Raw genomic sequence first — 22,381 nt, forward strand, 5'->3', positions numbered from 1 at the left:
CATTGCCCCCAGTAATCCCCCGCTAGCCCTCCCAGTGATCCCAGTAACCACCGAGTGCTTTCATGTGACCCTCAGCAACCCCACTGTTCCCAGTAACCCCTCCCAGTGCTCCCAGAAACCCCCCACGAACCCCTCCAGTGCTCCCAGCAACCCCCAATGTTCCCAGTAATCCTCCAAAGCTTCCCAATAAACCCTCAGTGCTCCCAATCACCCTCCCAGTGCTCCCAGCAACCACCTAGTACTCCCAGTAAACCCCCACCAACTGGATTGTTCCCAGTAACCCCCACAATGTTCCCAATGTTCCCTGCACTAATCCTTCTAATGTTACCAGTTACACTCCCAATAACCCTCCCAGTAAAGCCCCAGCAACCCCCAATGTTCCCAGTAATCCTGCAAAAACTCCCAGTAAACCCCCAGTGCTCCCAGTAACCCTCCCAGTGTTCCCAGAAACCCCCCACTAATAAACCTACCGTTCCCAGTAACCTTCCCAGTGCTCCCAGTAACCACCTAGTGCTCCCAGTAACTCCCCAGCAACCTCCAGTGTTCCCAGACACCTCCCCAGAGCACCGAGTGACCCCCACTAACCCCTCCAGTGCTCACAGCAATCCCCATTGTTCCCAGTAATCCTGCAAGGACTCCCAGTAAACCCCCAGTGTTCCCAGTAGCCCTCCCAGTGCTCCCAGTAACCACCTAGTACTCCCAGTAACACTCAGGCAACCCCACATGCTCCCAGTAACCCTCCCAGTATTCCCAGTACTCCCCCACTAATCTTTCTAGTGTACTTAGTAACCCCCACTATCCTCTCCAGTGATCCCAGCAACCCTCATTGTTCCCAGTAAACCTCCAAGAAGTCCCAGTAAACCCCCAGTGTTCCCAGTAGCCCTCCCAGTGCTCCCAATACTCCCCCACAAATGTCCATCCTGGGGCCCTGGGCAGCATCCTCTGTGCACTGTGGGGCAGGGGCAGGGTCGGTTGTACACAAGTGGGTCAGCTCTCCACTCGGGTGGGGAGAGCTGCTGGGTAAAGCTGCCGGCCTGGCTCGCACAAGCCAGACAAGACCTTTTCTGGTTATCAGCATCGATGCATCCAGTCTTTCCTGTCACTGAATCCTGGAATCACAAAGTAGTTTGAGTTGGAAGTGACATTCACAGCCCGTCTAGTTCAACTCCCCTCAGTGATCAGGGACATCTTCAGCAGCTCAGGTTGCTCAGAGCCCCGTCCAGCCTGGCCTGGGATGTCTCCGGGATGGTTCATCCACCACCTCTCTGGGAAGCCTGTCCCAGTGTTCTGCCACCCTCAGTGTAAACAACCTCTTCCTCATTTCATTCCTTGACTCTCCCCTCTTCTAGTTTAAACCATCACCCTTTGTCCTGTCGCAACAGCCCCTGCTCAAAAGTCTGTCCCCATTGCTCTTATTGGCCCCTTTTCGGTCCAGAAAGGCTGCAATAAGGTCTCCCAGAAGCCTCTCTTCTCCAGCTGAACACCCCAACTCCTCAACAGGCAAACTCATGACTTTTTAATTTTTCAATACACTAGTGTCACAAAAGCATGAGAACATCTTTTTATATAGCATTTTATATAGCATCTATAGTCCCCCGTAGAGCCCAAATGTCACCAGTGGTAAAAGTGCCCACAGAGCCAGTTACCAGTGGGATGCCTCAGGGACCAGCACTTGGGCCAACACTCTTGAACGTCTCTATTCTCCCCCTCTATGATGTGACACAGTGAACCTTCAGCTCCTTAGTGGATGGTGCAAAGCTGGGCAGAGGCCTTGGACAACCTCACCTGGGTCACCCTGCCCTGAGCAGGACAGCGAGACAAGATGATGTTCAAACCTGAGCTGCTCTGTGATTCCAGGAATCTTTCCCTTGGAAATGTTTTGGAAGAAGGAAGAGGTGGAGATTCTGCACTGAAGTTCGCACTGATTGTTACAGCTTCTTCGCAGGAATTGCTTCATGTTTCTTTAGAGAACTGGATGTAAACAGGCACCAGGGAATTTTTAATTAGAGGAAACAAAAAAGGAAAAAAAAAAAAAAAGAAAACACAATAGAACTTAATGATGTTTCTCAGTTCTGTGGTTAAATTAAGTAGTTTCCAGCGAGGTCCATTGCCATAATTGAAGAGTTGCCTATAGGGAGTACGAGGGCAACTGCTGAAAGACTTTACCTGCCTGAAGCTCAAAGCAGAGTGAGAGCTGAGAGGCTCTGAATGAGCCAAGAGTGAGAGGTGAAGAACCTCTGGGAAGCAATGGAAAGTGCAAATGTCCAGACAGGCTTCTGAAGAGATGAGTTCAGACAGGGTGAGCTGGGTAAGGACAGGTGGAAACTCCTGGATGTCCAGGCGATTAAATACACGTAATGATAGAGTTCTGGCACCGCAAGCACAGGGAAAGGCCAATGTTTCATCTCTCACGCTCCATACACATTCTGAAAATTCATATTTTGGCAGGATAGAAATTCCACAGACATTTTATTGGAAATATTGAATTATTTCATCTGATCAAAAAATAGAGTGTGGGGATTTTTGTTCTTTTTTTGTTGTTGTTGGGTTGGTTTGGTTTTCAGTTTTGAGGGGAGTTCTCAGGTGTTTGGGCTGAGCTCCATGGTCTCACTATAAGCACCCAGTGCAAACCTCGAGAGGCCCCGTGTACCTGAGGTGTTTGCCTGGGACGGGCAGGTATCAGACCAGACTGATAGAGCGATGGTGCTTCCATCATTTACATCTGGTATTCAAGACTTTTGTGCTTAGTTAGAAAACTTTCAGGACTGCAGGTAAAGATTCAGGTATGTGAAGAGCACTTAGAAGAAGTGATAGAAGAATTATGCAGTTGATATGACAGAATCATAGAATCATTTCAGGTGAAAGAGACGCTCAGGATCATCAAGCTGAACCATAACCTGACTCGAGCACTAAACCATCTCCCTTAAGACCCTTGTCTAAACTCCTTTTAAACCCCTGCAGGGATGGTGACTCCACCACTGCCCTGGGCAGCCTGTCTCAATGCCTGACAACCCTTGCCAGGAAGAATTTTTTCCTAATATCCAATCTAAACCTTCCCTGGCACAATTCGTGGCCATTTCCTCTTGTCCTATCACTTGTTAGTCATGAGAAGAGACCAACACCCTCCATGTTCCAACCTCCTTTCGGGCAGTTGTAGAAAGTGATAAGGTCTCCCCTCAGCCTCCTCTTCTCCAGACTGAACCCACCAGTTCCCTCAACCACTCCTCATCACACTTGTGCTCCAGCCCCTCAGCAGCTTCGTCACCTCCTCTGCACTCCCTCTAGTGCCTCAATGTCCTTATGATAAGGACCAGATTCAAGGTGCAGCCACACCAGTTCCAAGTACAGTGGCACAATCACTTCTCTAGTCCCGCTGGCCACACTATTCCTGATACAAGCCAGGATACTATTGGTGGCCATTTTGGCCACCTGGGCACACGCTGGCTCCTGTTCAGCTGCTATCGACCAACACGCCCATATCCTTCTCCACCAGGAAATTTTCCAGCCACTCTTCCCTGAGCCTGTAGCGCTGCCTGGGGTTGTTGTGACACAAATGCAGGACCTGGCACTTGTTCTGGTTAAACCTCAGACAACTGACCTCAGCCCAATGATCCAGCAGCTCCAGATCCCTCTGCATGGCTGTCCCACCCTCCAGCAGATCAACACTCCCATCCAACGTGGTGTCATCTGCAAACTTACTAAGGGTGCCCTCGATCACCTCACCCAGATCATTGATAGAGATTAAACAGAACTGACCGTGATACTGAGTCCTGGGGATACCACTCATGACCGGCCACCAACTGGATTTGGCTCCGTTCACCATAACTATTTGGGCCCGGCCCTGCAGCCAGTTCTTGATCCATCACAAATACACCATCCAGGCCATGAGCTGCAGCTTCTCCAGGAGATGCTGTGGGATAAGGTGTCAAAGGCTTTACTGCAGTCTAAATGCACAACATCCACAGCCTTTCCCTCATCTATTAGGGGGGTCACCTTGTCATAGAAGGAGATCAGGTTGGTTAAAAAACACCTGTCTTTCATAAACTCATGTTAACTGAGCCCGATCACATGGTTCTCTTGTAAGTGCAATGTGATGTTACTCAGGATCATCTGCTCCATGACCTTTCCCAGCACAGAAGTTAGACTGACAGTAGTTCCCCAGATCCTCCTTTTGGCCATTCCTGTAGATGGGCATCACATTTGCCAACTGCAGAAAAGCTGTAACAACCAGGCGCAAACTTCAGTGGAGAATCTGATGTAAAGAAAAGTAATGGAACTCCCAGGGGGAATTTTCTTGGTTTGCTTTCTGAGGCAGAAAGGAGGAGCCATGAGCTCCAGGCAATGGGAAGGGGGATCCTGTCCCTCACACACGGCTCAGGGCTCTTCCTGGGACCGTGGGATGTGGGTGTGCAAGGCCCAGGGAAGGACAACACTGGGACAACAACTTCCAGCTTCCCCATGGGGCTGCAAGGAGGCACCGAGGCCCCAATGCCATGGGGACAACATGTCTTCTCCTGGGCCTCAGTGGCAGAGACAACTGCCCTGGCCAAGGGGACGGAGACCTGGGTTCTGTGGGTCCCTTCCAGCCTTACAGCATCCTTTGCCATCTCCACCACAGGCTGTTCTACACGGTGCTACCCCTGCCCCGCTTTCCCTGCAGGCTGCAGACACCCATCTCGCTTCCCCACCTGCTCTCACCCCAGCACTTCTGCACCTTCACTGCTGTGTCTGCATCCTCACTGGCTGCTCTTTGGAACACAAACCATGGACTGATCCAGCTCCCTATGGGTCACCCCTTGCACCACAGCACTGCCCTTCCAGTGACATTTCTTACTCCTCATATCCATTCCTCACCTTCCAAGCTGTACTTTCTGACATTTTTTTGTCTTTCCTGCCTCTTCCCACTATCAAGGAAAGCTCAGCCACCTAAGAAACTGCCCTTCATGCAGGGAAACCAACCTGTTAGGCTTCTTATGGTCTTTTACCTGACCAGAGAGAAATCACCTCACCATGATCTTCTAAATCCCACAACTGCTGCTGTTCCTTCAGCTTCTCTGACAGACACGACCATGTCCGTGCCGATGTTCCGTCATGTTCTCAGTTGGGATGGACATGACAACCCATCTCTCTTCCTGGGTAGAGCCTGTGGGTACCTTGGCAGAGGTTCTTTCCCAGCCATGTCCCTGCTGCTGGGCTGTCACCTCCAGAGACAGAACTGACACCACTGTCCCTTCACAGTCACACGCTTCTGACTGGATTATGAGTGTCTGAGACACAACTGACCTTATAATACCTATAATACCACACCCATCCATCCCCCTCCTTAGCACCCGTGACCCGTGGCCAAGACTGAACCATGCTCTACACAGTCCTACCCCTGCCCCTCTTTCCCACAGGCTGTAGACACCCATCTCGCTTCCTCACCTTGTTCAAATTTGTCAAATATATTTCCTACTAACAACGATAGTGAAAAGCACTCCTCACTGGAACTGCTGTATTTATGTTAACACAGCACATATGTCCTCTTTTGCCTTTTTTTTTTTTTTCCTATTCTTCCACCTATTGTCTCTCCAGAAATCTGTCCAAGGCAAAAATTCTGTCAAATCACAGAATAACTCAGGTTTGCAGAGAGTCCTTGTCTCACCCATCTTGTCTCACTCTCCTGCTCTCAGAGCAGGGTGAACCAGCTGAGGTTGCTCAAGGCCTCCACCCAGGTTTGCGTCATTCTCAAAGGCACTGAAAGTGCACTCTGATACATCATAGAAGGGGAGAATAAAGATGTTCAACAGCATTGGTCGAAGTGCTGGTCACTGAGAGATGACACCAGTAACTGGCTGCACACAGGACTTTGTACCACTGGTGATATTTGGGCTTGATGGTTCAGCCAGCTTCCCACCCAGCATCCACTGCTTTAGCCCCATCAGCACCACTCTGTCCAGAATGAGACCATGGCTGAGGCTTGCAAACACCCTGTACACAACATGCCTTTCTTTCCCCTGTCCATTTGGGTTCAGCAATCCCTTCCTTGTCACTCACATTCCTGGAAATAGCTGCAGGAGGCTTGTCCCATCCCCTTCCCAGCGAGGGAGGTAGGGTGGCCAGACTGTTATTCTCCCCATTCCTGTTTGTGCTCTTCTTGAAGATGGGACCGAGTTCTGCATTTTTTAAGGACCCCAGAACCTCTCTGGTTTCTATGGCACTTTTGAGAGCACAATGCAGAATCAAGGGCAAGGGTGATGTAGCAGACAAGAGCACTTGCAATGATACTGTCCAAGGCAGCTGAAACGAATGTCACTGATCCAGTGGGGTTTGTTCCTGGAGTCACACACAGAAATATCAGGGTTCTGTGAGGTGTCCACATCAGAGCTGGTCTCAGGACTCCTTATGCACCCAGGGATGCTCAGAGTCTGTCCTTTATACACACAGAGGCAGGAGTCACAGTGTCCCTCTGGCCTCCTGTTGCCACTCCAAAGGGACAGGAGACACCTCAGCCCTGTGGTGTGTCTGAAATGTCCAACGTCATGAGGAATGGACATGGAGACCTCAGATCAAGGATGCATATCCCAGTGCTGCATTCAGGTGGTTTCTCAATGTGATGTGACCTCAAGCCCCTGTCTGTGCCACAGACCTTCATGGGGCCCCAAGGAATAGTTGGTGGTGTTTATGGTTGCTCACGTTCATGTCACCTCACGTACATGATGTGCGTGCTCACATCTCAACTGTACAAAGCAAACACAGACTGCTGAACTATTCATTGAGTGTCCATTCATGGAGGGAAGAACAACCTCTGTGGGTGAGAAGCCAGTGTTGGAAATGATGGTTGTGAAGGGCTAGTCCATGGTGATTAACCTGAGGCTCCTTCTATGGGGTGTCCAGTGCACAGGGGCACAGCCCAGTCCCTGCTCTGCTGGTCCTGCAGGTCTCTGGCAGGAGCCTGGCTGTGAGAGAACACTGCTGTGTGCCAGCCCTGCACACACACGCTCTTTTTTTCTGTATCTTGGTGTTTGCGTCTGTGGCCACTTTCTTGGGCATGTTCTAGAAGAACTGCCACACAGCAGGACAGTGACCAAGCTGCCAGAGCACTCAGGCCTTGCACCAACACAAGGGATGAGAAGGAGAGTGTGGGAGTGGAACCAGAACAGCTCTGGAAGACCAACCGCTGGTGCTCCCTGGCAGGGCTGTCATGATGGACTCTTTTCCCCTCCTCCCATTGACAAAGAGATAGTCCCTGCAACTCAAAACAGGCCTTGAAGGAAGAATCTCAGAGAAAAAAAGTCACAGCAGAGACCTTTATTTTGCAGAGAGCATGACTTCATATTTATACAGGCAGTGGGTTTGAAAAAAAAACCAAGACAATTAATTAGAAAGGGGATGAGAAAAATATCACAATTTATTAAACAAAAATCCACCACCACCACACACACACAGAAGTCTGGGCCTCTAATGAGTTACATTAAAGCTGTTATCTGTCAAAGAGCAGATGACAGACACTTCATTATTTTTTAAATGCTTCCCACCATTAGTTTATTCAGGGCAGCCCTGAGCTCTTTGTTCCTCATGCTGTAGATGAGGGGGTTCACTGCTGGAGGCACCACCAGGTACAGAACTGACACCACCAGGTCCAGGGATGGGGAAGAGATGGAGGGGGGCTTCAGATGTGCAAATATGGCAGTGCTGAGGAACAGAGAGATGACGGCCAGGTGAGGGAGGTGGCTGCAAAAGGCTTTGTGCCATCCCTGCTCAGAGGGGATCCTCAGCATGGCCCTCAAGATCTGCACATAGGACACCACAATGAACACAAAACAGCCAAAAGTTAAACAGGCACTGACTACAAGAAGCCAGACTTCCCTGAGATAGGAGTGTAAGCAGGAGAGCTTGAGGATCTGGGGGATTTCACAGAAGAACTGGCCCAGGGCATTGCCCTTGCACAGGGGCAGTGAAAATGTATTGGCCCTGTGCAGCAGAGCATTGAGAAACCCAGTGGCCCCGGCAGCTGCTGCCATGTGGACACAAGCTCTGCTGCCCAGGAGGGCCCTGTAGTGCAGGGGTTTGCAGATGGCAACGTAGCAGTCGTATGACACGACAGTGAGGAGAGTATACTTTGCCGTAGAACAGAAAAACAAAACAAAGACCTGGGTAGCACATCCTGAGTGTGAGATGGCCCTGGTGTCCCAGAGGGAATTGGCCATGGATTTGGAGACAATGGTGGAGATGGAGCCCAGGTCGAAAAGGGCGAGGCTGAGGAGGAAGAAGTACATTGGGGTGTGGAGGTGCTGGTCCCAGGCTATGGTGGTGATGATGAGGCCATGGCCCAGGAGGGCAGCCAGGTAGATACCCAGGAAGAGCCAGAAGTACAAGAGCTGCAGCTCCTGTGTCTCTGTGAATGGCAGGAGGAGGAACTGGGTGATGGAGCCGCTGTTGGACATTTGTTTTTCGTGAGCACGGGGTGCTGACATGAGAAAAAAAAGACAATGTGAAGCCAGGGAAGTGTTCTCTGACAAAAATCAAACCAAGTCCCATAGACCCTCCCCTGTCACACACAGACACCTTTTTGTTTTTCTAGGACAAAATTCTTCAGCACTGTGCCTGGAGCCCTGTTCGGTGCTGGAAAATGTGCAACCAAGAGCAGGGCCTCTGCCCATGGGCACTCAATAAGTCAGCCCAGCTGGGCAGAAGTGGGGCCACAGGAACATTGGGGACTGTCCTGGTTCTGCTAATACAGAAGGGCGGACAGCACTTGCTTTCCCAGAGATAAGGAACAAAAGATGGTAAAGGTAGTTTAAGAGTTAGAGGTATTTTTACATCTCCCCTCATATTCACTGCAGCTGCTCTCAGCCCCTGTGCTCTGCAGAGGAACTGCAGCTCTGGCTGCACAGGAGCTGCTTCATGCCTTGGAGCCCCCAGCCCTGAGGGCAGAGGCTTTGCTGGGTGGGAGAGGAGGCCAGGGGGCTGCTCACAGGAGGGATCTGCACTGCAGGGGGTCACAGGGACTTTTCTCTCTTCTCCCTCTCATAACAGTTCCGGCAATGTTACAGCAAAGGATCTAATTTCTCCAAGCTGGGGAAGGAATATCTTCCGTTGAATGAGTTCAGGCATTTTTTTCTGGTTTTATACTCCTAGGTCTAGAGAGACATTCATCAGTCTAAGGCCATGTCTTGTCTGTGCTCTGATTCAAAGCCTTTGCACACATGGGCTCTTGGACACTTGGTACCAGGTTTCTTGTGGCAGGTCAGAGCTGGGCTGGTGCCACAGCTGGGGTGGCTCAGCCCAGATGTGAGGCCATGTCCTCAGCCAGGGACCTGACTGAGGGATCTGGAGCTGTCAGTGCTGCAGACAGAGCTGTGACACGGATGGAATGAACTGCCAGGCAGGGTGGCAGGAGTGAGTTCATCTGGTCTGCAAGGACAGCAGCCTCCAAGCACAGCAACAGCCCAGATCAGAACTCAGTCTAGACCTGTAAGGCAATTAAAGGGCCCCATAATGAGCTGTTACTACTGCAGGAACAATTAAAGAAGCAACACCGACACTGTGTGGACACTGATTAATATAAAAAGAGGTGAGAATCCCTGTGTCTTCTTGTCCTCCCTCTTCACCAGCAAGGTCTCCCAGGCCTCTGTGACTGGAGTCAGAACAACCAACAGTGGATGTGGATCAAGTCAGGGGTCATTGGAACTAACACAATCCTCTCCAGTCTATGGGACAGCAGGGGCAGCATCCCAGGAGCTGGGACAGCAGGACCATGTCACAGTGAGGCCACTCTCCACCATCTTGGAAAGCTCATGGAGATTGAAGAGACTCTGTATCAAAAACAGTGTGGTCAGCAGGAAAAGGGAAGTGATCCTTCCCCTGTGCTCTGCATCAGGGAGGCCACACCTGGAGTGTTGTGTTCAGTTCTGGGCCCTTCAGGTCAGGAAAGAGATTGAGATGCTGGAGCAGGTCCAGAGAAGGACAGCAAGACTGGGGAAGGGACTTGAACACAAGCCCTATGGGGAGAGGCTGAGGGACCTTGGCTTGTTCAGTCTGGAGAAGAGGAGGCTTAGAGGTGAGCTCAGCACTCTCTAGAACTACCTGAAGGGCAGTTCTAGCCAGATGGGGATTGGTCTCTTCTCCCAGGCAGTAAGCAATAGGACAAGGGGGCATGGGCTTAAACTCTGCCAGGGGAAATTTAGGCTGGATATTAGAAAGCAATTCTGTGCAGAGAGAGTGGTCAGGCATTGGAATGGCTGCTCAGGGAGGTGCTGGACTCACCACCTCTGGAGGTTTTTAAACTGAGATTGGACATGGCACTTAGTGCCATGATCTAGTCAACGGACTGGAGTTGGACCAAGGGTTGGACTGGATGATCTCTGAGGTCTTTTCAACCCACTCGATTCTGTGGTTCTGTGATTTTCAAATTAGGAAGAGCTCTCAGGTTCTTCCTGACCACAGGAATAATTCACCTGAGGTGCAGGGCTGATTTACAAGTGCCCCTGAACAGTCCTGACCACAACTTTTCCATCCTTTCTCTTTTGCCCTGAGCCAAGATCTTCTTTTTTGCTTTCCTCATGCCCTTCCAGAAAGAACAGCCCATGTTGTTAACCCTTTAAGAGCAGGTTGCTCAAAAGGTGTCAGCATCCATGTACAGAGTCTGCACATCAGCCAGGCAGCAAATCCATCATTATAGAAATGGAGACAAGGCTCTTGATCAGCTCCTTGCACCGAGCAATTGGCATGCCTTGTCTGCTGAGATTCCAGGGAACACTGGAACTTCAAGAACCGAGAAGTTTTAGTCCTCTCTGAGCATCCTGGTTCATCTTCTGACCCATGTGGTGGTTCAGGCTGTGAAGAGAATCCAAACCAGCCATTTGACTGGGCTAGTTCCATTTTACATGGTGCCAAACAGGGCAGATGAAGGGGGCTTATAACTCCAATCTCTGCTGCACAGTTGGGACTTCAGAGATTAGAAATGTAGGGAACAAAGTATTGTCAGTGAACACCACATAAAGATTCTGGCTTCCTTAGTGCCTTTTCACTAAGCTGGGATCTGTTCCTTGGCTTTCATTGACTGAAAAGGAAACAACTCCCCTATGCCGCCTGCCCCTCACACCAGACACAGAAAGGAGAAAATGTATGGAATAAGGATGATTTGGGAAAAATTCTGACCAAGAGGTGTATTCTTTCAATAATAAAAAAGGTAGAAGTGAGAGAAAGCACTGTTCTAAGAACCTCATGCAAGAGGATACCTACTGAGATGTAGTATCTGTTTTGAGAAGTGACAATGACTGCTAGGAGGGACACTAAAGAGCTTTAGTTCAGCAGCATAATCAAGAATGAGGAGTTCCCTCTTGCTGTTCAAAAACATCCTTGAGAATGTCTCTGTCCTCCCTTGGCTCCAAAGCTTATCCTGCTCAGATTTTGACAGGATTGCTTCAAACCCCTGTGACCCAAATCTCTACAACTGTCTCTGCTCAACAGCCTTTTGCCACAGGAAGGGGAAAACTGCCAATGCAGGCACCAACCCAGTGCCCAACCTGCCTGGAGAGCCAGGACAGTTGTGCCACACAACAGCAGCCTCCAAGGGAACCTGGAGGTGATGGAATGGAAATGGTTTCAACCCAAATCAGAGAATCAGAGAATCATAGAATCATTTAGGCTGGAAAAGACCATTAAGAACATGTAGTCCAACCTTAAATCAAACACTGCCCCGTCCACCACTAAACCATATCCCAAAGCGCCACATCTCCATCTCTTTTAAACACCTGCCGCAATGGAAGCTCCAATCCTGAGCTGACAGGACACCATTGGCTGCAGTTGGACATAAAATACTGGTCATGGCTGTGAGTTCAGCCCTCGCTGGCAGAATGTCTCACATCCTCACTGAGGAGGGCAGGGGGCTGGGAGATGGGAGCACATTTCAGTTTCCAGATCCCAGGACAGAGCCCAAACCATGCTGCCCTTGGACTCTGGATTACATTTCCTGAGATGCAAAGCTGGTGGGACTTCTGAGGATAATAATGTTAAAAGGTGTGAATAATCCTTCAGGTGTTTGTGTAATTTGTCTAGGAATGTGTGGCAGAATGCACCCCTCCCTCCCCGCCTCTCTCTCCCTCTCTGCCCCCACTCTCCTCCTCCCTCCTTCAGTATGGAGGAGTGGGCACATCCCCCTCTCTCCCGGCTGCCGTGGGCCTAACAGCCTCTTTGTCTGGCCCCAGAACACCCTGACCAGAGTCGTTAGTGACGGTAGGGAGTGCAAAAGCCGCTGGGCGCCCACACCCAGGGTGGGAGATGTTTTCGGGGGGGCTTCTGGGAACAGGAGGAATGACTACAGTCTGGTCAAGGTCTCATAAAAATGGGACTCTCATCGAAAACTTCCCTTTGCCGTGGAGTTTTCTCGGAGCACGAGCTTAGCCACTGCCGCCAGGAGCCACAGCCCCCGCAGCTCCCCGGGATGGAGACTGCGCTTGCCTTGCCGTCACGGCTGTGAGTAAAACTTCTCGCAGGATTGCAAGTATATTTATACTTTCTGTGCACGTTTGCACACGTACTTTAAATTATTTCCTCGCACGACCGTGAGTGTGTTTTCCTCCCGTGCTTCCACATAAGCACGTGTAATATTCCGTGCACACTTGCACATGTAAGTAAATTAACTCTCACACAATTGCGAGTGTATTACAAATTTACCCTCGCGGAATCGCGAGTGTACACTTTCTATACTCACTACAAGCACGCGTATCTCTTTAAAAATAATTCTGCTATGGGCTTGGGCAAGTGTGTGCTTCTCCGGGACTCAGGGCCGACTCCGGCATTGTTTTGAGTGAAGCCACCTGCATGCACTCTGTGGACCGCCTGTTGTAGTGGTTGCTGCCCCTAAATAAGTTCCCTCAGCTGATATCCAAACCTCTATTTAAGTCACTTTTGGAATACTAAAACCCTGTTTTCACCAGTTTAATAAAGGTTGCTTTGGACCCTGTTGTCCCTTAAATTAACCTCGGGGTAATATTCCGTGACAGAATGTCAGTCGTATATGCTTATATTTACATATCTGTAAAATAGTACCCTGCATATGTGGTAGCCCCTCTGGCAATGACAGTTAAATAGGTATTTGCACTGTAAGGCTCCATACCTCATCCACAAGCACACATCTAAGTGGTTCAGATGAAGGGTGGTCTGGCAAACGTCACCCTTTGTGTCCCCAGGTGATGGACACTGCTCATGTGCCTCTGCGGAGAGTGGCAGGAGCTGGATCCCCTTCTCGGGACAGACTCCTTCCAGGAGAGACACAGACACAGGGGGAACTCATCGGGTCTTTACGGCATTTCACTGGGCATCAGTTTTGACATATTGGGTGCTGTCCTGTGACTGCCCTTTCTGCACAAATGATCATACAAACACAACCATTTAGTGAGACATGGTCATAAAGGGCTGTTATGGACAAGAAATGTAACCATGAACTGTGGAGAGAGCGAGGAAGTTTATAATAAGCACCAGGAAGAACCAAGAGGCTCAAGGCGTCTTCTGAAGAGCGTGAGGCCTGAGCAGCCGTGATTGGCCATTGTAGGTGTGGGAGAGGGTCAGGGACTGTCAGGGAGAAGCAGTGAGATGGCTGATGGCTTTAGTGAACCCTTCCAGTTATGTCTGAGCCCAGAAATGGAAAGCAGTTGATGTCTGCAGTTGGAGGAGGAACAGGAGGAAGATCTTCCTGGGAATACGGAAGGAAGAAAGGCCTCTCTTGGGCTAATCATGTATGGCAGTGACATTTCCATCCTGTGGGCATGGCTGTGCCTGGGAGATGGGGAACGGCTGCTGCTGGGGTGGTTGTGCTCAGTCATGGCCCATGAGCTGACCTTGCTCTGCTCCTCTCTTACACTGCCCACACTTGGATGGTTCTCAGGAATCATCCGTGAGCCTGGTGGATGCATGAACCTCCTGCAGTGATGGGTATAGATCCAAATAGGGGATTCAAGCAAGTTTGGGACTGGGACATTGAGGTGACTGGTGGCCATTGCCAAGTGAATGAAAGAAGCTGGATGAGTTGTGAGGAGCTCACAGGCATTTCCGACTCCACAGAAAACCAGAGCCTTACAATGAAACCAAGATCAGTTGGCATAAAGCTTACCACCAAAACAAAAAACACTCACACTGGCCACAGGAAAAACCTTGAAAAACAGTTCAGAAAAATCTACCAGGTCCCAGGGGTCAAGGCTCAGTCGTTCTGGTGATGAACAAGCATCAAGGGCTGACATGGCATCAGAGCCACCTCCACATGGCCCTCACCACCTGGAACCAGTGTCTCCAAGTCTTTCCTTCGCCAGCCTCCAGGGACAGGGACCTGCACTGGTTGTTTCCTTCACAGCTATGTCAGTGATGGCCCTTCATGGGGTCGCAAACACCCTCAGAAACTTGGGGTTTGCTTCTGCCTTTCACTTCATTAGAGTTTTGTTCGTTGTTTCAGTAGCTGCAGTTCAGGTTCATGGCAGCAGAGGGCTCATAAACATCAAAAATGCTCTTACAAGCCAAGGCTCTGTGCATCATTATCCTAAAGGCTTCAAGTCTGGTGTGGATGATTAGGGAGATTTCAGGAATAACCAAACAGAGAGAATTTGCATAATAAATAGCAATTAATCCAAATTTCTTCTATTCCCTTCCCTGCTCGCCCTTCCCTCCCTTTCCAGAACAGATGGTATCAGCAGCCTCCAGTTCATATCTGTATGGAGCGTCTCCTGATAAAGACTGAATATGTCAGAAAAATGGGTTGTCTAAATCACCATGTGAATCAGGAGATAGTCCAGGACACCTTAAGAGGAGTCACACTCCTCTGGACCAAGAGGTGGGTGTTCCTGGCAATCTCAGGTGCCACAGCACAGCGATACTTGTGTTTGGGGAGCTGGTCAAGTGACCCATCTCCTGTTCTGTAATGGTGTCTGAGTTTGCTCAGGTCACCCCTGACTTGAGCCCCATCCACTGCTGGGTGTTCTCCAGACTCCTGCCTTCAGGAACCAAGTCCCAGGAGACCTTGCTGGTGAAGATGGAGGCAAAGAAGCCATGAAGAACCTCAGTCCTGTCTGATTCTACTCTTACGAAGTTCAGCAGCAGGCCTATGTTACCCTGGTCTTTTTCTGTAAGGAAGTCCAGGGCAGCTTTGGCATAATCCCCACATCCATGGACAAGGTTTCTAAATTCCTCCTTTGCAGCTTCCCCTGCTTCCACCTCCTGTGTGCTGCCTTTGTGCCCTGCAGCTCCATCGGTTCAGACAAACACCTTCACGAGATAAATGCTTCATTTCACTGGTTCTCAGATAGATCATTCTTGTACTTGGAGCAGCCTGTCCTGTAAGGCTGATCAGATTTCCTGAGCTCCTTCACCCTTCTGAGCTGCTTCCCATGGCACCACCTGAATCACCCCCCCCCAGTTTCGCAAAGTCTTCTCTTCTGGAGCCCACCAGCCTGTGCTCTGCTGCTGGCCTTCCTCCTTCCCCTCTGGTGCCTGGGAGCCACTGTGTCCTGGTCACAACAGCCAAGGTGGACACTGATGTTCACATCCCTCACCAGGGTTTCCTTGTTTCGCAGTTCCAGATCCAGGTGAGCATCACTCCCATTGGCCCACGATGCAGACATGTTAAGCAGTTGGCCCAAGATCCTCTGGACTGTTGGCACTTGCCACTTTGCCAGGCCAGTGAATATCAGAGCAATTACAGTTCTCCATAGGAACCTGCTCATTGACTGGTGACTTCCTCATGTTGCTGACAGAAGACATTTCTTCTCCATGATCAAGTAGTTTGTAACACCCAACACATTGTCACACTGTACTGGGTTTACATGGCAAAGTCTTGGAACTGGGGGTGAGTGCGGCTATGCTGCAGGTGTCACGTCTCTGAGAAGACAACAGGAGTTTGACCAATGTCAGACAGAGCCGATTTCAGCTGCTCCAAGATGGACCCATTCCTTGCCAGATCTGAGCCACTCAGTGATGCTGGCAGCACCTCTGGGATATTGTATTTGAGAAAGGGTAAAAAATGCTGCACAACAGTAGGTGGGAGAGAGGAGGGAGGAAATGGGAGAGAAAAGCACTGCAGACATCAAGGTCATATCCCATAGGACCCAAACAGGTCCCTCAGCAAGCCAAAGCTTGCTCTCCTGAAATCCTGCTCTTGTCCTTGTGATCATCTCCCAGGAGCCTCAGCTTCACTTTCCCATCCCTGACTGTTCCATTCTGACCAACTCTTTCTGGTTTGTAAGTGTGAAGTCCCACAGGGCACCTCACTCCACTGATTCCTCAGTCACCTGTGTCAGGAAGATGTTGTCAATGAGCTCCAAACCCTCCTGGATGGCTGGTACCTTGTAGATACTGGGATATCGCATATCTGCCACGAGGACACTGCCCTGGAAATGTGAGGCTTCTTTCATTTGTCTGAAGGAGGCCTCATGTCATTCCTCTTCCTGATCAATGGGCCTGTAGCTGATGTCCAGTCACCACAACACTGCCCATGTTGTTCTGCCCTCTCATGCTGCCTCCTCAACGTTCAGCTGACATTACCTGTCCCCAGGCAGCGGTCCACGTAATCCTAATGCTCTACCATATGAAGGGAAACATCAGAAACTCCAGACCTCTGGCATTATGAGTATCAGACACCCAAAAACCCACTGTTTCTCCAGGAGATTATATTTATAGTGTCCTTTAACTCCTCATGCTGTTATGTTGGGAGAGACACCTTCATCAGGGTAAGCCGTCTGTGTGCAAACATTAACAGCTGAGCAAATGGAACTTCAGTCCAGGGAGAGTCCAGACCTTGTGAATATCTGGTGTTCGCCCATCAAAAATCTCTGATTTTTGACAAGATGAAATGACGAGTTCTCAGTGGCCCTGAGGAGAAGGGCCTGGGCACTACAAGGTCCCCACACCAGCCCGTGGTGCACATTCACCATGAACAAGGCAGCTGCACATGGGGCTGCATGAGGAGGAGCATGGGGACCCAGACACCTGCAGTTCTCATCCCATTCGTTTCAGCTCTGGTGTGACCCACACACACGGGTGTGTGCCAGTGTGCGACTTCCCAGTTTGGAGAAGCAGGGAAGAACTGCAGAGTGCAGGGCTCTGCCAAGGCAGGTTCAGCACCTTGTGCACATGGTGTGGGATGCTGAGGGACCTGGGCTGCTTTGGCCCAGCAGCGCTGGGGAGGCTGCAGCAGTGCAGGAGTAGCCTGAGAGTGCTTGAAGGGTGGTTTCAGAAGTGGTGGAGGTTTCTTCATAGTGGGAAAGAGCTTGAGAAGGAAATAATGGCCCAAAGTGCAGCTGAGGAGGTCCAGGCTGGACATGAGCAGAAAGGAATGTGAGTGGAAGGGCAGTGCTGTGGTGGAGCAGGTCAGCAGAGGGAGTCTGCATCAGCCCAAGGCTTTGTGCTTCAAGGAACAGCTGGGGAGGATGGAGAGATCTCAGCAAAGGAAGGAAGATGCTCAGACAAGAGCAAGGTGGGGCAGCAGGGGGGATGTCTCCAGCCTGCAGGGACAGAGGTGCAGGGGATGCCACAGCACAGGACAGGCTGTCGTGGAGATGATCACGGGATGTAAAGAGGCTGAAAGCCCCACCAGCCATGAGCTCCTTCTCCCCTTGGCTATGGCTGTTGTCTGCACCTCTGATGCCTGTGAGGAGACACCTTGTCCTTCCAGCACAGGGGCCTCATGGCCTCCTTGTCCCCAGCCAGGAACCTGGGAGGTGTGGGACCATTGTACTGCCCTTGGCCCTGCACAGCCCCACATCACATTGTCCCAGAAAGGGCCCTGGGCAACGTGGGAGGGACAGGATCTGACTTCCCATGGTACGAGGTCAGGGCTTGGCTTTTGGTTAAAGAAACACAGCCAGGTTTCCTCAGCATCAGAGGTATCTTTACTTTGCTTTTCCTGACCTACAGTTTTCTTCTCTAACGAAACCTGGATATTGTTTCTCAGTAGATTCCCTCAGTGGGGCCCATTAACAGTACAAGAAACTTTGGAGGTAGAATCTAACTTTGACTTCTTGAGAAGTTTCATCACCTTCCTCCAGGGTCTGAGGTTCATGGACTCAGCATCAAACCCACCAGAGGGGTCATTAAAGGGCCTTGGGCTTCTCCTGTGCTGCTGAGCTGGGCTGGGCTCCTGGGACACAGGGAGCTCATGGCAGCAGCAGCGCTGCAGAGAGACAGCTCTGCCCAGGAGCAGCTCCTCTGCACACGCAGCAGTGCTGAGGGCTCTGCCTGGGGATCTCAGCAGACGAGCAAGGCAGAGAGAGATTAAAGGTGGTCAGGACTGGGAGGATCACTCAGAGCTCACTGGAGGAGAAACCTTTGCAGCCCTTGCCATGGTAAGTCTCTGGGTGCAGGGCAGTGCAGCTGTAGCTCCTGAAGGCATCTCCTAAAACTGGCACAGGCACAGCTTGTGGGATCTATAAGGACGGGGTTCTTGTCAGGCCATGCTGAACAGCTGTGAAGCCGGATGAGCACCCAGGGGTGCCCAGGGCTGTCCTGCAGAGCAGGGTCCCTGCACCCCAGGGCTGTGCCGGGCAGGGACTCTGCCGCCTGCCAGGGTCAGCGCTCAGCCTGCCTGGGAGATCCCATGGCAGCAACTGTGGGTGGAAGGAGAGACCCCCAGCAGGGCAGGCAGGGAGCTTGTGGGGTTGAAGGGGGCTGTGTGGGTCAGGGCTGCTCAGAGCTCCAGATCCCCCGACAGACATGACAGAGGGTCCTTCTGAACAAAGACATCAAGACAGGAACAGCTGCAAGGGAAGGAGTCTGTGCTTTCAGTTTTTCACTCTTGCTCGTCTGGGTGTGCAGTGGGAGATGGGGATTTATTTCTCACTTTGGAGAAGACACTGAGACCCCAGTTCTCATTAGGACGTGTCTGAGCTGCTCCTGAGCCCCTGCACACACAGAGCTGCCCCTGGGCAGTGCCAGGAGGTGTGAGCAGGGCAGAGCTGAGCATACAGCGGGTGGGATGGGGGATGGGGTCTGTGCCACTGACAGGGAGCAGACCCAGGGACAGACACACAGCTGCAGGCAGCACAGACATGGGCAGGGAGAGGGAGCTACAACCTGAAATGCTTGAGACGGGATTCAGGCCCCCCTGCCATCCCTCGCAGTTCAGACACATTTCCCAGTGCAACCCCTGGTCTCTGCTCCTCCCCAGCAGACCCTCTGCCCCAAAGCCATGGGCTCCAGGTCATGAGTCTCCACCTCAGCAGTTGGACCTCCAGGTGAAGGGTTCCTGCAACGTGGTACACAAATAAGGTGCTAAAAGTACTTGCTCCACAGTGTCATTATGTGAGTGGCAGCAGCACAGCCGGGTAAGGAGAAGGTTCCACAGCATGCCCGTCTGCCCTTCTGTCCTTGCTTTATATTCTGGTAGCACTGCAGTGTTCTTCCCTGTTTCTCCACCTGTACCTGGTGCTCTTGCTCTCTGGGGTTGGGGTGCGAGTGTCGGTCACTTCTTGTTCTGACATCAACTCAAGGGGTCTTGCCCCAGAGGTATGTTCATGGAAACCAGATGCCCAAGCTGTGTTTTAAGCTATGATGAACAGTTTTTTCTCACTTGGTAGAAAGAGAGAATGATCTGAAACATCCCTCCATCTGGGAGGGGGTTTTCCATGAGAAACAGCATGTTTATTTTCCCCAGAGAACTCTCCCCTAACTTGTCACTGCCTTTTCCTCCTTGCACAGGTCCTCATGCCCACAGGCAGCAAATGTCCAACAGCAGCTCCATCACCCAGTTCCTCCTCCTGCTGTTCACAGACACACGGAAACTGCAGCTCTTGCACTTCTGGCTCTTCCTGGGCATCTACCTGGCTGCCCTCCTGGGCAACGGCCTCATCATCACCACCATAGCCTGGGACCAGCACCTCCACACCCCCATGTACTTCTTCCTGCTCAACCTCGCCCTCCTCGACCTGGGCTGCATCTCCATCACTGTCCCCAAATCCATGGCCAATTCCCTGTGGGATTCCAGTGTCATTTCCTATGCAGGGTGTGCTGCCCAGGTCTTCTTTGTATTTTTCTTGCTTGGTGCAGAGTGTTCCCTTCTCACTATCATGTCCTATGACCGCTACGTTGCCATCTGCAAACCCCTGCACTACGGGACCCTCCTGGGCAGCAGAGCTTGTGTCCACATGGCAGCAGCTGCCTGGGCCACTGGGTTTCTCAATGCTATGCTGCACACAGCCAATACATTTTCACTGCCCCTGTGCAAGGGCAATGCCCTGGGCCAATTCTTCTGTGAAATCCCCCAGATCCTCAAGCTCTCCTGCTCACACTCCTACCTCAGGGAGCTTGGGCTTCTGGTGGTTAGTCTGTTAATTGGTTTTGGCTGTTTTGTATTCATTGTGGTGTCCTATGTGCAGATCTTGAGGGCTGTGCTGAGGATCCCCTCTGAGCAGGGACGGCACAAAGCCTTTTCCACCGGCCTCCCTCACCTGGCTGTGGTCTCCCTGTTTGTCAGCACTGCCATGTTTGCCTACATGAAACCCTCATCCATCTCCTCCCCATCCCTGGACCTGGTGGTGTCTGTTCTGTACTCAGTGGTGCCTCCAGCAGTGAACCCCCTCATCTACAGCATGAGGAACAGGGAGCTCAAGGAGTCCATTAGGAAAGGGATTTCATGGATGTTTGTTGATGCTGATAAACTTTCAATGACTCTTCACAAATGACTTCTACTGTATCCCAATGCAGTCCTGTACTCTATTGATTGTTTTATCCTCTTTATTTTCTTTCATTGCCTTTCTATAATAAAATGATCTCTCTCCCTTGCATTTCCTCTAGATTTGGCTGTTGTTTTAAAGCTGATATCAACAACAAGCCCAGGAGTTTCACCCCAAAAACAGCCAGAGAAAAATCCTCTGTGTCACACTGAAACAGGTATCTGCAGGGAAACAAAGATGGACACAGACAATCTGACACAGACCAGCTCCAACAGGAAACAGCATCTTCACAGCCACCACACCAACAGCAGCACTTACACAACCATGAGCAACAGTACTGACCGTGTTCAGCTCTCCCTGAGCTGGTGTGAAGGTTGCACGAGTGGTCTGTACATCCCAGGTAGAACTTACCCACAGTCTCACACACACTCCTGTGGTCCCTCCAGTGTGGACTTGGGGGTTGGGTCAGCCCAGACTCAGAGATATTAGCCATTTAGCCATCCTAACCCTGTGTTTCTCCAGATCCTGGGGCCCTCCTCCTTCTTGCTAGCCTCTTAGAATTGACCAAGAAGATGTGTGCATACCATCACCCCCAAACGCACACACTCTAGTGAGCCCACTCACACAGCAAAGAGCCAGGAGCAGTTTAATTAGTTCTGTAGTTTAACCCTGACAGGCAGCTCAGCACCACACAGTCTGTCACTTACTGCCCCACAGCAGGATGATGCAGAGGATCAGAAACACAAATAAAAACTCATGGGGTGAGATAAAGACAATTAATAGGTAAAGCAAAATCTATCCACATAGTCAATGAAAACTAAGGAATTCAGTCACTGCATCATTGCCAGGAGGGTGTTCAACTGTCTTCAGAAAAGATGGGCTCCATCATACGTGACTGTTACTTGGGAAGACAAACGCCATCACTCCGAATGTCCTCCTGTCCCTTCCTCTCCCAGATTTTATTGTTGACCATGGTATCATATGTTGTGAAACATTCCTTTGGTCAGTTTGGTTCAGCTGTTCCAGCCATGTCCCCTCCCGATTTCTTGTGCATCCCCGGCCCCCATGCTGGTGGGTTTGGTGTGAGAAGCAGAAAACCCCTTGATAGTGTGCAAGCACTGCTCAGCAATGACTGAAACATGCGGTGGGATCAACACTGTTTCCATCACAAATGTAAAATGGACTCATACAAGTTGCTGTGAAGATAAGTAACTCTATCCTAGCTGAAATCAGTCTAGTAAGCAGTACAGACCATGGTGATCAGGCAGGGGGCTTGGTCAGAGCAGCACTGAGCAGCCACCTCCCCATGGGCAGCTTGTCCCTTGAATCCTTCTCCCCCTTCCACAGGCTGCTTCTTCCACGATCCAGCTTTCTCTGCTCCAGTCTCCTCCCCAATTCATAACCATCATCAGTTAGTTTTTCCCCAGTGGGGTTCAGGTTACTTCCACTTCTACTTAAATTTGATAGTTTGGATGCCATTGCCTTGTTCCTCTGGGACTTCAGCGGCATCACTGGTGGCTCCTCCAGGCACTGATGGCCTTGCAAGACTTGACTGCCCAGACTGTGGGAAGTGCTCCCGTCTGTGCCGCTTGGCCAACCTGGTCACATCCACAGCCGCCTGTGAGGCCCAGCTGGGACACATGGAGCTGCCCACACTGCTGGTCCCTCCTCACATCCCTCAGCTTCTCACGCAGGTGCCACAGTTTCCCATGGCAAGTACAGGTGGTTTCACCCAGGGCAGGGCC

At 51.0% G+C, this 22,381-nt stretch overlaps 1 protein-coding gene across 1 annotated transcript in view; it reads left to right on the forward strand.

Moving 5' to 3' along the window:
• Positions 1-20,645, forward strand: part of LOC308042899 (olfactory receptor 14A16-like) — a gene marked incomplete at both ends in the record, with an annotated part of 46,444 nt that extends 25,799 nt beyond the window's left edge. Inside the window, one exon of the mRNA XM_080348666.1 lies at positions 19,735-20,645. Coding sequence (XP_080204792.1) covers positions 19,735-20,645 — 911 coding nt within the window. The remainder of the gene's footprint in view (positions 1-19,734) is intronic.
• Positions 20,646-22,381: the final 1,736 nt, after the last annotated feature.

The sequence above is a fragment of the Nesoenas mayeri genome, assembly GCF_963082525.1.
Source record: "Nesoenas mayeri genome assembly, chromosome: 8".
Classification (NCBI taxonomy): domain Eukaryota; kingdom Metazoa; phylum Chordata; class Aves; order Columbiformes; family Columbidae; genus Nesoenas; species Nesoenas mayeri.